Raw genomic sequence first — 17,846 nt, 5'->3', positions numbered from 1 at the left:
TCATATATAAATAAACAGTCAAACAAACAGAAGACAATTAGATAACGTTAAAGGCACCTTGTTGAATGTATGAAGAGTTAAGGCGGCTCTGAAGGTAAAAGTGGGTCCAACCTTTTACCTAATAAAGTGAGATCCCACTAGATTTAATCTTGTGTCCCGTGGTCTAAACTTTTAAGAAACTATCTGTGTTTTTGCAAAAATAAGCAGTTATTTCACCTCCAAGATTAAAAATTAATTTCACGACGACTTATTTCTTCAGTTATTTAATGATTAAAAACGTATAAATCAGCTTGTTACTGTTAAAACCCACCAGCAGGTGGAGCTGTTGCATCAGACATGAACAGACTGAACAGTTAAATCAGATGTTTCAATAAAACCGGCAGATTTATAGAGGAGGAAAGAAAGAAATAACAACGGCCACAAACTCAAACTCCTCCTCCTCTTCATCCTCCTGCATTTCCTCCTCCTTCTCCTCTTTCACCTCCAGTTCTTCCTCCACCTCTTCTTCTTTCTCCTCCTCCCTATTTTCCTCTTCCTCCTCTATTTCTTCATTCCTCCTCCTTCTCCTCTTTTTTCTCCTCCTTTACTTCCACCACCACCACCTCCTCCTCTACTTCTATGTTGTCTTCTTCCTCCTCCTCCTCCTCCTCTTCTCTATACTCCTCCCTATTTCCCTCTACCTCCACCTTTTCCTCTTTTTTCTCCTCTTCTTCCTGTTTCCTACTTATATCCTCTTTCTACTTCTCCTCCTATTCTTCCACCGCCTCCTCTTCTTCTTTCTCCTCCTCCTTTTTTTCTTCCTCTTCCTATTCATCCTCCTCATTTTCTTTATCCTCTTCCTCCTGCTCCTTCTCCTCTATTTCCTCTTCCTCCTCCTCTTCCATCAGTTTGTTTTTTTCTTCTAAGTTTTTTTTCCTGTTTCTAACATCATCTTAAAGGACGTTTATATTTACTTGTATTTATATTTTATTTGTTTTTAGAACATAAACGTAGAGAAACTCTATAGAAAGAAGCGTTTGTGGTTCATGCAGCAGATGTTGAGGAGCCAAAATGGAGGATCAACACGTAGCCGTGATGCTAGCACGGCGCTAACGCTAGGTTTTCAGTTTAAAGCCACGTTCACATTCATCACCGGCATTTTCCATCTTCCAGGATTCATTTCGTATATTTTCTGTTTATTTGAACGTTTCTTTTTTTGAAAGTTTAACTATTTTTCTTGTTCCTTTTACAGCTAGAAAATAAAGATGGATCCTCAACCTTTTGTTCTCCTCCTCCTCCTCCTCCTTATTTTCAGCCCCTGTCAGAAGGAATTATTCATAGTTTTCAATCAGAGGCTCGTCAGTGTTTAACAGTAATTGAATTTTGATACGAGGGCAATTATTCATCGTTTAAGGTTATTTGCATTAATTTGAAATATTAATGGATTCTTTTGGGGTGACAGAGGAGATGAGTATTTGGTCACAGAGGAGCTTCACCACTTCAGGCTTCACGTGAAGCGGCTGATATTACCCAGAATCCTCCACGGCTCGGACGGAGGGAGGGAGGAAAATTAGGGGGATTTTTTGGACCATGTAGAGAAAAGCTTCAGAAAATCCTCTGAATTATAACCAGTGAATTTCTTCATTTGATCTCGTTTACATTCCAACAAATGAACTGAAAGTTTTTATTTCTTCACGTGTTACTGGCCGTTAGCATCACGTTAGCTTCACGTTAGCTTCACGGCTACATGTCCGGCCTCCATTTTGGCTCTAAACCGGTTCAGCTACAGCTCTTGAACCTGATCAGATCAGGAAGGAGAAGAAAGAAGAAGGAGGAAGGGGAAGAAGAGGAGGAGAAAGAGGAGAAGGCTGAGGATGACATTTAGGAAGAAGAGGAGGTGGTGCAGGAGGAGGACGACAGGAAGAGGAAGAGGAAGAAGAGGAGTGGGAGGAAAACAGGAAGAGGAAAAATGGAGGAAAATAGGAAGAGGAGGAATGGAGAAGAATTGGAGGTGAAAGAAGAGAAGCATGATGACATGCAGGAAGAAGAGGAAAAGTTGAAAATGAGGAGGAAGAAGAGGAAAAGGAGGAAGAGGTGGGGGTGAGGAAGAGGAAGAAGAAAAGAGAAGGAGCAAAAATATGAAAAGGAGGAGTAGGAGGAAACAAGAGGAGCAGGAGGAGGAGGAATGGGAGGATGAAGAAGAGGAAATGGAAGAAGAAGAAGAAGAAGAAGAATAGATGGATGAGGAAAAAAGAAGAACAGGAGGAGGAATGAGGAAGAGGAGGACTGTGGAGCTGAGAGTAATAAACGTTCGTCTCCGTCCTCTAATAGATTTGTTACATTTTTCCTCTAAATTTCCATCATAACGAAATTTTCAGAACTGGACAAGAAGACAAGAGACGCAGAGAGACAGAGACATAGAGACATGGAGACATAGACGTGGAGACAGAGACATAGAGACAGAGACAGAGACAGAGACGTGGAGACGGTCTCATTTTCTGATTCAGTGCTCTGTCTTCTCTGATTGTCTTGACAACCTGTTAAGAAATTCAGGAGGAGGAGGAGGAACGGCTCATGAAATTTGCAGATCTTGATTGACTTTGGGATATTTTCATAAAGGCCATCCATGTGTACAGACGGAGGTGAGGAGGGGGGAGGAGGAGGAGGAGGAGGAGGGGGACGACTCCTCCACCCATCAAACGCTCTCTCTTACAGACAGACGAGATATTGGATCCTTTCTTTCTTTCTATTTCGTTCTGTCTTTTATCTTGCAGACCTCTCAGTCTGGTCACGCTTGATTCAACTCAGCCTTTGTACGTTTCGACAAAGAAACTCGAAGTTTCTCCACAGGTGTGAAAGTTCTTAATTTACAGGTCTTAGACTCAGTGCTCACCCCCGAAGAGAAACCAGACAAGGCACCAGACGAGTGGTCGCTTCTGTAAAATGTATTTCCAAGTGTTTTTTTTTCTTCTTCTCTTCTACGGCAGGAATTAAAGCTTGATTCGAATATATTGATCTAAATATGCAACGGTATCTTTCATTTAAGGCCGATGTTTTAGCTCTGTTTTTGGTCTCCACCGAGCTAGCCTAGGAGCTAGTCTGGGAGCTAGTCTGGGAGCTAGCCTAGGAGCTAGCCTGAGAGCTAGCCTGAGAGCTAGTCTGGGAGCTAGCCTGAGAGCTAGCCTAGGAGCTAGTCTGGGCGCTAGCCTGGGAGTTAGTCTGAGAGCTAGCCTGAGAGCTAGCCTAGGAGCTAGTCTGGGAGCTAGCCTAACCTTCCCCCTGCCAATCCCATTGAATCATTTGGGCGGGGCTTTATGTGGTTGGGTATAGACTCATTTATTTATTTTTTAGTAGCATAATAATGATTAAACTAAAATATAATGCAACAGTATCATTGTATCCAAAGTTTACTATTATTTTTGCTCATTTTTGGTCTCCACCTTTGATAAAGTCTATAGAATCCAATATCTGTCCAAACCGATAGATGATATTACGTCATTAAATATTTTATTTCACGCTTGTTAGCAAAGAGTTGCATTTGTAAACTTGTAGCTTCTCCTAAGCAACAGCATCATTGTAGCATTCAGTGCGTTTACATACACTCTGTGACCGGTTTTCTTGGGTGTTTTTGTTCTTGGGTCATTCACCAGTGCAGCAGTTGTGGTGCATGCGTGATACGTGCTGTCTAGTTTAACTCCTATTAAGCGTATACGTCCGATTTTAGTTGGAGTAACATGTTTACATGCACTTGTCCAGTTAAAGTCAGGTTAAGGCAATAATTAGTTGTTGTTTTTTTCACGTGCATGAAAACGTTCTGACCGAGTCTAAAGTTTACTCTCTTTTAGCTCTGTTTTTGGTCTCCACCTTGTCTGGAAGCTAGCCTGACCTTCCCTCTTTGAATTATTTTGTGTAGGAGATACTGAGTGCACAGACTTTTAAGTTTTATGTAAAACTGTTTGCAAAGAGTTGCATTTGTACATCTCTGGTCGTATCATTCCAGTTTGAAATTTACGCTCTTTTAGCTCAGTTTTTGCTCTCAACTTAGCTTGGAAGCTAGCCTGGCCTTTTCCTCGTCAAGAAAATGTTGGAAAGTTGGTGTGGAGTCTCTTCATTGGGAACTGATTATGCTCCAGCAAAGATCCAGTGGAATTGTTTGGGCAGGACTTTATGTGGCGATGGACCAAATACAACCATTTTTGTGTGTTTTGGCTCTTTTTTTGGTCTCCACCTCCCCCTAACTCACCTCTCCAACCATTGTTTTGCGAAAGATACTAAATATGCAAACTTTAAGGTTATATGTTAGTCCCCCTAGAAGTCTAGTCCAAAGAAATAAGTATATGTAATGGAAACTGGATTGTTTCTGATGTATGTTTGTCTTCAATTTTTGTCATTTTTGACCAGTGTCTCTTAAACTGCACGATGTTTGGTGGATGTTTCAAGTCCCCCATTATCATTTCAGATGGAATTCAGAGCTGGACTTTTCTATTTTACTCCATTTTGTTTGATTCTGCCTTTATATAACCCTCTTTATATTCCACCATTCCTTGGTGGATTTGCTTGTGTCATTATGCTTTTTGTTGATCATGCAAATCAGATTATTTAAACTCTGGATCAAAGCGGTGGACGTTGCCGCCCTTTTAAACATATCGCGTCTGCGTCTAAAAGTCGGTAAAAGCTCCCGACCTCCGTGTCCTCACGACTTTCTGACGACAACAAGCGTTCGGTACGTGACTCTGCGAAGTCGCAGCGATTCATTTCCACGTCCTAAATCTGCCATCCATCCGCTCGCAAAATCCACCTCGAGAAATCCCGCTGACTCGTCTCGCTGAAGGATGTCGGCTAATATGCAGATCAGGGGGCTGGAGCGGATACTTTCCCCTCCTTTAACTTCTCTGGTTTAATGTATCACCTTGAAATCCACAGGGCATCCTCCCAGGAGTCCCTTTGTCTATGAATGCTAATGGGATCTCTCTGTGTTAATAATAAATAGCTGCTGATAAAATAATAAATTTCTAATGTCCCGCTCTGACCTTTTTTTTTTTTTCCTACCCTTTTCTTTCTCGTGGCTCAGATTAGTTTATCAGGGCTGCGCTGCCCCCCAAACACTTTGGCCTTAATTATTTAAAGTGCCCTAAAAAATTCATATCTTTCTTTTTTTGGGGTGCAAAAGCCATCGTTCAGCCTGTGAAAATTTGGGAAAGGAGGTGGCGGGGGGAATGAAATATTCAGCAGCGTGCAGGCCTTTCAATTATTTTTCAGATGCATGAATGTTAAAAAAAAGAAAGGCAGAATAAATCCTACAGCAACATATATATACATATATATACACACATATATATATATATACATATATATATAGGGTGGCACTGCCTTCAGTTATTTAGCTCTAAATCTTCACACATTTAATCTCGTTTAAGGAATTTAGTCACAATCACATTTGTTTTTCTCAGCCTGAAGCAAAGTAATAATAAGAAATAAATAAATAAAAGTGTATTTTATGCTGGTAAATGTTTGAAAAATGTCCATCCCAGTCGTTTTTTAGTCCTCGATCGTCAAGACACTGACACATCCTTGTTTAAACATCAATGTTTAACAGACAACAAAAACCTTTGAAAGAAAAAAAAGGAGTATTTCCATTCTCATCTGTAATTTAAGCGTTCCTCCGTGTCGTGCCCTATCCCCGGTATCGCTACTGCTCCTCAACACAAATGCCTTTGTTTGCTGGCTGTCATCGTGCTGTATTATTTAGAGGCAGAACAAACAGAAAGGCTTTTGCCGTCTTGGTCTTCGTCTTCTCCCCTTCCTAATTCGCCCGGCTCCTCGGGCCTGTCAGCGCATCCACCACAGGGATCAATTTCACCACCGACGCAAAAACCCACTGGATCAGATCAGATGGGACGCACTTAAAATGCCCTCGCTGTCTTTCGCCCCTCTGAGGGGTAAAAAAAAAAAAATCTTTCCTCACACTCAGGAAAAAGAAAAAACTTTTAAGGGGAGACGGTTTGAGAACAGTTTAAAACGACTTCATGTAATTGAAAGGAGCATAGATGGCGATGAGGGTTAAATGATGGGCTCGGAGACGTATCCCAGTCTCAAATTAATTTAAATTGCTGCGTGACATACCCAGAGGTTCTGGGTCACTATTTCTTTCTTTATTTATTTTTTTTTCTACCTCCGTCTCCTCCTCTGTCCCTGTTTCACCTACTATTTAAGTGAAGAGGAAGGAAATACAACTGAGAGGCTCTAAAGATAAACCCGAGAGACGAAACATGCCACAAAACCTCTGCTTTGCATAAGCAATTTTTACTTTTACAAATATTTGGATCATTTCCGTCTGAGCTGACGAAATAAAAAAGTAGATAAACGTGTGAAACAGGAAGTATCGCACTAAAATAAGAACTGCTGCCTCATCTTGTTGGTTGTTGTTTTGTTTGTTTGTTGTTTGTTTCTTGTCACATCACTGAAATGTGTAGAAACTGTTTCCCTTTTGTAAAATATGGAAGCGTTCAAGTTAAATAACTGACGGAGAAGAGGTGTTTGCATGTTTCTTTCTTCTACGTTTTTTTATTTATCTTTTTCTTTTGAATATATTCTAAATAAATAAAGCTCAATCAGTCAATCTATGTGTTCAGACTTTGCATTAACATCCGTCCTGAGTGATCAGATCACATCAGAGGAAAAATGTTCGATACCGATAAGAGCTGAGTACTTCATTCGATTCTTCTTCTTCTTCTTTTTTTCACTTCATTCATTATTAATCGTGTGAATAGAAAGCAATCAGTTGTTTAAATGTAACCACTCGTCCCCACACTGCAAAAACAGCATCGCTACAAAGAAGCAAAATATTCTTATATACAACCAAATCATATTGTATTAAGAAAAGAAATAATAATAATCTGCCAGTGAGATGAGAAAAAATCTTGAAATAGTTCTCTTTTTGCAGTGCATTCAAGAGAGTTTTACACAATACCTTTTTCAAAGTACTAAAATGAATGAAATGTTGTGATTGAATAACAGTTCAAACGTGTCAAACAATGTAATATTTGTGTAATGTTCAACATCACAACCATCAGCTCATCAAACACGGAGGTAAAATTAGCGAGCAAGTTAGCGTTAGCATACAAAGCTGCCTACTACAACACGATGAAAACAATTTACTTAACAACAACTGTTTTAACACAAAGAGGATGAGTAGCTTAGCAGTTAGCCTAGCAGCTGTTTATATATTACATGAAGTTATCGATGGGAGCGACTGGTCGTGTTCGGCTGCCAACAAAACCATAGAAGTTTCTAGATCTGAGCACAAAAAGAACCGATTGCAGTAATAATTTGACAGGTGCAGTTTCTATACCACTTGGTTCTGAGTTGTTTCAGTTGATACCTAAAAAAAAAACAACCTAAAAACGGACTCTCGGACTCTGTGCGAGTGTGTTCACCCAACGTTGTGGGGATGCTGGTGTAAACACAACAATACGGGGACCGTCCCTTTTAGCGCCTCCTAACACAAACCTTTAGTATGAAACTTTTAGTATGACGGCGTCGTTCTCATGAAAATGAATGCAAGGACGAGGAGGTGGAAACACAACTGTGTGTGTGTGTGTGTGTGTGTGTGCGTGTGCATCTTTACGTTTAATTGCAGTAATTAACACGTTTAAGGATGCAGTAAATCACACAGTCTGCAGCAGATAATTCACGTTCAGGTCAGCGTGTCTGCAGGTGTTAGTGAAATATTTAAAACTTCCTGTAATTGTTTACACCAATCAGCCATAACATTATGACCACTCAGCAGCAAGGTGAACGTTTTCGTCCCTCAAAGTTGATGTTAGAAGCAGGAAAATAACACTCAAGTGGAAGGACTTGATGGACTGATTGCTACTTGGACATCTAACACCCTACCTAAGCATTGTTGTAGACCATGTTCACGCTTTTATAGAATCAATATTCCCTGATGGAAGTGTCCTCTTTCAGCAGGAAAATGCTCCCTGGTTCAGGAATGGTTCAGAAAAAGACAACGACGAGTTAAAGGTGTTGACTTGGCCTCCAGATTCCTCCAGGTCTCCATCCAAACCATCTAATCTAATCTGATCTGATCGACTAAAATTCAGCTTTGTAGTAAGTTTGTACTAAAATAATTTAATAATCACATGTTTTTAAGACCCTTTGTTATTGTTAAAACATTGATATAAAAATCTTTTCATCACACGGTTCGATTGTAGCGTAACATGCTACGTGTGAATTATTAAAGAGTCTCTTCGGGACCTCTTTGGGCCTCAAAACGAATGCTAACCTACCAGATGCTAACTTACGCTAACCTATATTTCCTGTTAAAAGTCCAGTTTAAACTTCTTGAAATTCAGCTAAAGCTGATCGGCCTTGTTCGCTGAACTCATCCGCACTCATCAGACGAGAATGTAGACGAAAAGAGACGATGTGGGTTATTTAATAAATAGAAAATGCATGTGGAAAAAAGAGGCATAAAATTGACACCTGAGCTTCGTGAATATTCATAACCTCCAAATCATCTGTGCATGGGAAGCGAAGGGAAGGGAAGGGAAGGGAAGGGAAGGGAAGGGAAGGGAAGGGAAGGGAAGGGAAGGGGGGAGGTACAGTAAAGGTTTTCATTACCGGAGAATGTAATCCTCTTTGTGAACGATACTCGCTGTCAGTCTGTGAAGAGGAAGAGGAACAAAGGGAGAGAGGGTGGAAACAGGAAATGATAGAAGGATAAAGGAGAGTTAACAGAAAGAGAGAGGTTTGTGCACGTTTCCGTGGAGACGCCACATTAAATATATATATATATATATTTATACATATATAACCTTTCTGCTTTTCTTTGGTTTCCATTCATTTTTCACTATTTTCCTCCCCCCTCCTCCCGTCCTCGGTATCCTCCCCCATCTCATCCCCGCCCCTCAGCGTTTAGTGATTAATGCGAGTTTTAATTGTCATGCTCACTTTTATGCTCATTAAAGTGTATTATGCAGCAGTTAGGGTATTAAAGTTGGAGCGAGAAAATTTCATGCATACTGATGAGGATGCAAATGAGGCCGGCGTGAGCAGATTCTATGGGTTTGTGTTGTGCATATGTCCCAGTGTGTGTGATTATCCCCAGGAGTGAGCGGGGTGTCATTATCACCCCGGCCGGCCGAGCGGAGAGGAGAGAGAGAGAGAGTCCGACCATAGAAATCATGTTAATGCGAGTCCTAAAGAATTCTTTATGGTTGAATACCAGCGTGGCATTTAAAACACGAAGCTCCACGCTGCAAGAAGTTCTGCATCATTATGTCTGTTGTATCTTTTATATCTTTTATAATGTATAGAAGAAGGAGAAGGAGAAGGAGGAGAAGGAGAAGGAGGAGGAGGAGGAGGAGGAGAAGTCCGGTTTATGTGGAGGTAGATATCTAGTAAATCTATTCTACCTGAGCTTGAATCCATGTGGACGAAAAGAAACGGAAACGACATCTTATTCCTCCTCCTCCTTTTCTCCTCCCTCTTTTTGGATTCTTCTTCTTTTCCTCCTCCTCTTTCTACTTATTCTTCTTCACCTCCTTATTCTTTTTCTTCCTCTGTCTTCTCCTTTTTCTGCTTTATTTTTCTTCTCCTCCTCATTCTTCTTCTTCACCGTCTTACTCTTTTTCTCCTCTTCCTTCTAACTTTTGTCCCTATTCTTCTTCTTCTTCTTCTCTTTATTTTTCTTCTCCTTATTCCTTCTTTTTCTACTCTATTACTCATCTCCTCCTTATTCTTCCTTTGCTCCTCCCTCTTCTTATTCTTCTTTCCCTCCTCCTGCTTATTCTACTTATCCTCCATCTTCTTTTCCTTCTCCCGTTTATCCTCCTTCAAATTCTTTTTCTTCTTCTCCTCATTCATCTTCTTCTCCTCCTCCTCCTCCTCCTTCTTCTTCTTCTTCTTTTCTATTTCCAGTAGATTCGTCACCAGAACGTCTTAATCAATAAACGGATCTACACGTGTCTACATCGCATCATTTGATGCCATCTCCATGGAAACGGTTCATGTAGCATCATCATCACCTGGTTCAGTCCGAAGTATTTATTATATCTTTTGTACGTATTAACATAGTATAACATAATGTTTATATATTATATACATGCTCATTAGCGTTAACAAACTAACACGCCTTAAGATGAAATGTTCTCGACTCTGACGAATTAGAAGTTGGAGGTGAACATTTTATATTTTTGTCCATTTATATTCGGAAGTTTGGGGATTTTCTTGTGTTATTGGTGCAATACCACGTTTGACCACTGGGAAATAAAGTAGCAGCACATCTCTCAGGACTAGGCTGAGATGCTAATGCTAAGAGCTTTACTGAGAAGTAACGTTAGCCATAAAATACTGTAATGTTAAAAGGATGACGAGGAGTGATCACAAATATTATGTTATTTATTGTTGGAACTGAAATAGTTACTGTCGGACGTAACTACGACAATAGTATGTAGAAATATTTTGGTTGAATCGTGCCTTTACAATAAAATCCCAAATGATTAGAGGGAGTCACATTAATGAGTGACTCAAATTATTTAATTTTATTTACATATCATCGATAAAAATAGTCTAAACGCTGCTGCCACTAAAGTAAAACTCTGAGAATCTCCAAAGTGGTTTAAAAACGAGTGTTTGCACCAAATCTGGTGCTGATCCAACAAAAAAAACGTCAAGATGTTTCAGTGAAAAAAAAAGAAAAAAAAAAGGACAAAAGTGTCGCAGCAGTTTAAAAGAGGGGAGGTGTGCTGATTAAATGTGCTTGCAGCGAAGAAGGCGATAAGAACCTTATTAACATAATGAAATTTAAATTTAATACAGCAGCAGAGAGAGAGAGAGATGCAGCTGAACGCCTTAAAAATGAGCACAGAGTTGGTTGTTGGGAGGTTTTTTTACTGTCTGTTTCAACATCGCTGTGTGTCGACGCTGCCGTCTTCCTCCCTTTCAGCCCACCCACTGTTCCCACCACGCTGGGCGAATAGGCTCAGTCATTACTGTGCTTCTTCGATGCTGTCTGCAGGGGGAAAATGAGACAATAGTCAAGATTTCTCAACCAGAGGGGCCTAAATCATTTACACAGCATGGAGCGAGTGTGCTGAAATGAGGCCGCTGATAACTCCGTCCTGCACCAGCAGCAGGTGGTACTGTAACTGGAAGAAGAAGAAGAAGGAAAGAAAAAACAGATTAAACTCATTACAGTGACAAATCGGGTATTTATGCACAAATAAAACTGTGTCTGAAATGTTCCCCTGGTGCAGATCAAAAGGACGTATCCGGCGTCTTTAGATGGAGGACGTCTGCAGCATGTCCCCCCTGTGCAACATACTGCGCCGTCCTAAAAAAGACAAACACAAAGAAAACATTTTTATTTTTGCAGCTTTAATGTTAATGCTAATGCTAGGTGTTTGCATTGCTTTTGCACTGTAGCTTCTCCAAACTGTTAAACTGCTCCTTTAAAGTCGTGTTGAGTTTCAGAATTTGCTCTGCGTGGTCGTAGTCGTGGCAGTTAAAGAGATGTTAGCACAGCGCGTTTACAACAGGAGGCCAGTTTATTGTAATGAACGCGGACGCAGCTGTTCAACCTGGGAAACATTTTCACTCCCGAGTTTCGATCGCACTCGTTCATTCGGGGACTATTTACACCTGAGAGTTCAGCGGAGAGCAGTTAACCAGCCGACCCGCTGCCCTGAAGGCAACTGAGCCACAAACAATGTGACCATTGAACTCAGTGCAGCTGGTCTGAGGTCTGAGCACTGATGACGTCTCATTATATATATATATTAAGTTATATTTCTAATATTATTATACAAATGCATTTCCTATGTACTTGACAAATATTTATTAATTTGGGTATTGACAGTTTGTGTTTTCTAATAGCTGATTGGTCCTTCATATTTGATTTGTTCTTATGCACATAGAAGATAGAAAACATCAAAAATTTTATAAAAATTGTATAAAAATGGTTAGTTGTTGTGCAGGAGAGATGGAAGCCAAGAAAGGCCTGTGACATACATCCCCTATGTAAAGCAAAATGTAGCTACAAATGTACAACTATTACCGTTTAGTATTATTTACTCCCACAATCAGACTATCAGTTCCTTTTTTAAATGTATTTTATTTAAATAATTCACATGACAATTTTCCCCTAAATAGTTTCAATAAATATTGGCACCATCAGTCCTCCATAATTCCCACTATCAGTTAGTGTTTATTTATTTAATTTAAAATCTTTACATGACATTTTCACCTAAATAGTGTAAATACATATCAGCACCATTGGTCCTCATCTCATCAATTTCCATAACAACCTGCGATTAAAAAAAAAGAAAATAAATAAATAAAACATACCGCCTAATTTTTATCTTACCGTTAAGTATTTTTTAGCTATTTTTGTAAACGTGACATTTTTTTATTGGCATCAGCGGGCCTCCATAGACCCCAAAATCAGTGAGACTGATCATTTTCACCTAAATATTGAATAAATATTGGCACTAATCGTCCTCATCTCGTCAATTCCTATAACAAACTGTTTTTTTTTTTTTTGTTGTTTGTCGTTTTAAAATCATTTTTATCTTATCAGTCTAGTTTTGCATTGAACTTATCATTTAGTTTTTTATTTACGTGATAGTTTTCATCAAAATAGCATGAATAAATGCTTTTGGACCTCCATATTCCCCATAGTAATGTTTGTAATCTTATCATTTTCAGTGTAGTCTTGCATTAGTACTTCAAAATATTACTTTTTAGTTTCTTTATAGCCACGATTGAGCTTCCATATCAATGAGACAGTCGTGGTTTTATTTAGTGTTTACATGACGATTTTCACCTAAAAAATGTAAATAAATATCGACACAATTGGGCCTCAACAATTCCCACTATCAGTCGTGTTTTTATTCATTTCATTTAAAACTTTTTTTACATGACGATTTTCAAATGCGAATAAATATTGTTACCATTGGGCCTCCATACTTCCCCATAATGAGCCGTGTGTTTTTTTTTTTTTTTTTTTTTAAACGCTCCACATTCCAGTGGACCGTAAACGTCACAGGGGGTGGTGCTGCGTTCACGGCCCCATCCCCCCCCAAAACCACGAGGCTCGAGTGTTGACAGGCCAATAACCGCCCATCGGCTCCCAGCGCCCGGTCCTCCTGCTCCGGCTCTCCGCCAAAAGAAAAAGCCTCGTCTCTGCGTCCGCGGTTTGATTTAACGTCCGCAAAAAAATAAAAATAATTTTAAAAAAAAAAAAAAGAAGACGGAAGGAGAAGCTACTTTGGGACAAACTACCCGCTTTTCGACGCTTTTTCCTCGGCTCTCACAAAGGATTAGCGGCCGTGCGGCGGTGTGCGGAGCTCGGAGCCCCGGAGCCAGACCCCGCCTTCCCTTCATTTGTCAACAAAGGGGTTTGACAAGCCCCGGAGAAGCCCTGCCCCCATGTTCCCTTAAAAGGATGATTTGGCCGCACACGGCCGATAATCAAGCCGTGGCGAAGCGTCTCCCTTCCCCGTCCCGTTCGTACGGTGCGTTGACTTCCTCCGTCGCCGTTAAAGCGGAGCTATCATGGCGGAGCGCGCACAGCAGCCCCCGGCCAAGCGGCTCTGCTGTCGCCCGGGCTACGGAGGGGGTTGTCGGCAGGGCCAGCGAGCCGCCTCCGGGGCTCAGAGCGGAGGCGGCGGCGGCGGCTCTGGCTCCGGCTCCGGCGCTGGAGGCTCCTCGGCCGGGCAGGGCTCCTCGGGGCGAACCCAGAGCCCGGAGACTCTCCTGGACATCGCGGCGCGGAGAGTCGCGGAGAAGTGGCCGTTCCAGCGGGTGGAGGAGCGGTTCGAGCGGATCCCGGAGCCCGTGCAGCGGCGGATCGTGTACTGGTCCTTCCCGAGGAGCGAGCGGGAGATCTGCATGTACTCGTCGTTCAACAGCGGCGCGGAGGAGAGCGGAGGCGGCAGCGGGGAGAGCGGCGACGAGACGCGGCTGCCCTTCCGCCGGGGCATCGCTCTGCTGGAGGGCGGCTGCGTGGACAACGTCCTGCAAGTCGGTGAGTGATGATGAGACGCCGGGTGTGTGAAACCGAACACGGGGGAATCATTAAAAAACATTTAAATAATTGTTTGGATTGAGATAAAGTGACAACAAAGGGGCGACGGAGCCACAGAGATCCGACAAAAGGAGGAAGGAGGAGGAGGAGGAGGAGGAGGAGGGACGGGGGCTTTAAATCTGACCCCCCTCCTTCCTCCTCCTCCTCCTCCTCTTTCCTCCTTCCTCCTCTTTCCTCCTCCGTATGAATGGCATTAATGTGTGACTGGGGCATTTAAATCCCGTTTAGCTCCGGGCTCAGTTTAAAATGTAAAGAAAACGCTGCAAATCAAGCTGCGGCGTCAACAAAAGAGGAATCACGTCTCAGTTCACTTCATAAATACAGTTTATCTCATTTTACTTTCTAATATTACCACCTGTTTAATAGTTATAATAATAATATAGTTAAACTGGGTCAGTTTGTTGTGTTTTCTAAAAAAAAAAACAACATATTATAATTATTTTAAGAGGATGTGGATATGAAACATCAGCAGATTCTTCTTCACCCAGAGGCCAAACGGTCACTTTTTTTTATAAATCAGTTTTGTGCGATTACATAAAAAGTGATTGAGTAATAAAGGAAGTAACACAAGGGTTGGGTCTCAACTGACACACATTGTGTTTGAATGAGTTGTTGTGTCTCAGCTGTAGGTTAATAATCGAAATGAGTCAGGTGTGGGTTTGTTTTTCTTGACACCTGTGTGCGCTGCCACATCTTTCCTTCCTGTCTCTGATTTTGTTCTATTTTTGTTTTGTTTTGTTTTTGCGTGATTTTTTTTCTCCTCCTTTTCACATTTTAATTTGTCCCTTTGTGACTTTGTTCCCATTTTCATGTTCGTTTGCGTCCCCTGAGTTTCCCCGTCACCTCCGACCACCGAGGGCAAACAAAAGCATCTTTTCACCCCAACGTTGGGGCTTTAAGAGATTTGGAGGCAGGAAGTAAAATTAGCTGATGTTTTGAGCTTCATAAATATGAAGGAATGCTGATTTTTCCCTTTTGAATCAGAATAAACTAGAAAACGAGCTGAAAAACCATAAAAAATGACTGAAAATCTGTCTTTAAAGACGCAGAAATCTGTGAAAACGCAGCATTTGTACTGATAAGACTGAAGCTACTGTCAGTTATTGGATATTTTTAGCTTCACAACTGTAAAAACGCGTTCTTTTTGTCGTAAATTGAAGAGTTCTTGATGAATATTTAACAAAAAATTGATTAAAAATGCGTAGTTTTTGTAAAAACACGCACAGCTTGTGTCTTAAATCAGAATAGACTTTAAAATAAGAAGCTGAAAACACAAATTTTGAGTTCCTGATGAATATTTTACTTGTTTTTGTCTTTAAAGACGTGGAAATCTATGAAAATGCTGCATTTGCAGCGATAAAACTGAAGCTACTGGTGCATTTTAAAGGAGACATGTCAGTTAGTGGATGTTTTTACTGTAAAAACTTATTTATTTCTCTTAAATTGAAGAGTTCTTGATGAATATTTGACATAAATTTGACTAAACACGCGTAGTTTCTGTCTTTATGTAGAAAAAACTAAAAAACAAGGGGCTGAAAACGTCACATTTGGAGTAATTGATGAATATTTTACAGAATATTCTGACGTTTAATCAACTAAACCCTTAAGAAAATGACCGGTTCACATTATTGTCATCACCAAAATCAAGACTCTCTCAGAAATCAAACGTTAAAGATGCAGAAAGCTTTAAAAATGCAGCATTTGTTGTGATAAATCTGAAAGTTTTGGTCCATTTTGGACCAAACTTGTCTTTTAGAGTCGATTTTAGCTTCAGTAGCTGTAAAAACATGTTTTTTGTCTTAAATTAGTTCTTGATTAATATGTAACATGACATTGATTAAATATGTGTAGTTTTTGGTAAAACATGCAAAGTTTCCATCCAAAACTAGAATAAATTAGAATACAAGGAAACAAAAAGTTCTTGATTAATATTTTATATAATTTTTTTGACATTTTATCGACCAAACCATGAAAAAAATGACCAATAACAATAATTTTTCTCATCAGAATCAAACAGGCTCAGAAATTAAACTTAAAAGATGCAGAAAACAATGAAAATGTTGCATTTTGGAGCAAATAAGTCAGTTAGTGGATGTTTTTTAGCTTCACTAGCTGTAAATGTGTTTGTTTTCTTGATGAACATTTAACATAAAATGGACTAAATATGCATAGTTTCTGTCTTAAAATAGAATAAACTAGAAAACAAGGAGCTGAAAACACACGTTTCTGATGTTTTATCGTGAAGAAAATCTCTGATAATGAAAATAATCTTCATCCAAACCTAAACAGTCTCAGAAATCAAACTTTAAAGGTGCAGAAAATAATGAAAATGCAGCTTTTGTTGTGATCAGATCTGGTCGTTGATGTTTTTGCTTCATTGATCTAAAGAAATGCTCATTTTTTTTGCTTTAAATGAGAATAAACTGGACGGAGCTGAAAGTTCCCGCTGAATATGTTTGTATTTCCCTGATGTGAGACGGGGCAGGTTGTTATTTGTTTGTCTGTAACCATCGTGGTTTAGGATCGAAGGGGGCGTCTCCTCGTTTATCGCGCTCCTCTCGCTTTGATCGCGTTTCCGTCTGTCACCTGTGACTTCAACAGACTCAGAGTCACCTCCTCCCAGTAATCCCATTACTCTGCATGCTTAAGTTGAATTGTAATGCAATCTGAATGCTTGAGTTTCTGCATGACCTGTCGCTCTTTGCCCCCCCCCCCTCCCTCCTCGCTGCCCGCCGTCCCCCGTGTGAATACCGCGAATACACAACCCAGTCCTCTGTCTGTTCCTGCTGGGACTAAATCTGGGATCCTCCATCTGCATTCTCACAAACAGAAATAACACGCACACAGGGAGGGTTTCTTGGCTGATTGCACCCCGGCCTGGAATTTGCAGGAAAACTAGAGCCAAGGAGCGATAAATAAAAGATGTAATCTCCCCACGTGTGGGCTGCACCGGAGGAGGGAGTTTTTATTTTTTTATTTTTCCTGCAGCAGCAGCAGCAGCAGCAGCCTGAGACCTTGAGGAAATGAACTGGCACATGTGCTGCAGACCCTCGCACTCCACAACAAACCCTCAGTGTTAATCACAGATAAAGTTGGTCTCTTTTTATTCCAGCGAGAGGCAGCGTCTCAGATTTGTGATCTGCAGCTCCCAGTGCATCGTTAGGACACCAGGAACTATCCTGAAGTCACTTTAGAGCAAACACAAGCTTAAATTTCTATTAAAAAATGCTTTGTTTGTGTTTTAAATTGGAACATGAGGAGCTTAAAACTCACATGACATAATTATCTGACATTTTGTTGATAAAACCGAGCTGATAATGGAAATAAACTTCATCAAAATCAAACTTTAAAGATGCACAAAGTGCAGAAAATGCAGCATCTTAATGATGCAACTGAAACTGCACGAGACTTCCAGGATGTTATATAGACTTGTTGCTGTTATCACTCAGGAACGTTTCTCTTCTTCTTTATCAGCTGAAACTGAAACTATTGATTCATCTCATGAATTGTGTTGAAAAAAGACCAAAAACTTCACATATTCACGTTTAAGAAGCAAATGTCACCTTTTATTTGCATTTCCTCCTGTTAACTCATTCAGATCTCTTCTTTCTGTTTGAAGTTCTGTAAGTTTACGTCAGCGTTTCTGTCGGTTCGTTCACCGCGGTGCAGAATTTGAGACTCAGACCTGAACTCTGTCACCGGCCTGTTGCTTCTATAACCGCTGGAATGAGAAGAAACCAGAGTCCAGACTCAAGTTTCCCCTAAAAGCACATTT

The 17,846-nt window shown here is 40.5% G+C and overlaps 1 protein-coding gene across 1 annotated transcript in view; it reads left to right on the top strand.

Moving 5' to 3' along the window:
* Window positions 1-12,599: 12,599 nt before the first annotated feature.
* zswim6 (zinc finger, SWIM-type containing 6) overlaps window positions 12,600-17,846 on the top strand; it is a 44,710-nt gene continuing 39,463 nt past the window's right edge. Inside the window, exon 1 of the mRNA XM_047569935.1 lies at window positions 12,600-14,011. Within this exon, the coding sequence (XP_047425891.1) occupies window positions 13,540-14,011 (472 nt within the window). The 5' untranslated portion in view covers window positions 12,600-13,539. The remainder of the gene's footprint in view (window positions 14,012-17,846) is intronic.

Source organism: Mugil cephalus, chromosome 19 (genome assembly GCF_022458985.1).
Source record: "Mugil cephalus isolate CIBA_MC_2020 chromosome 19, CIBA_Mcephalus_1.1, whole genome shotgun sequence".
Taxonomy (NCBI): Eukaryota; Metazoa; Chordata; class Actinopteri; order Mugiliformes; family Mugilidae; genus Mugil; species Mugil cephalus.
This window is presented reverse-complemented; position numbering and strand designations above follow the sequence as displayed.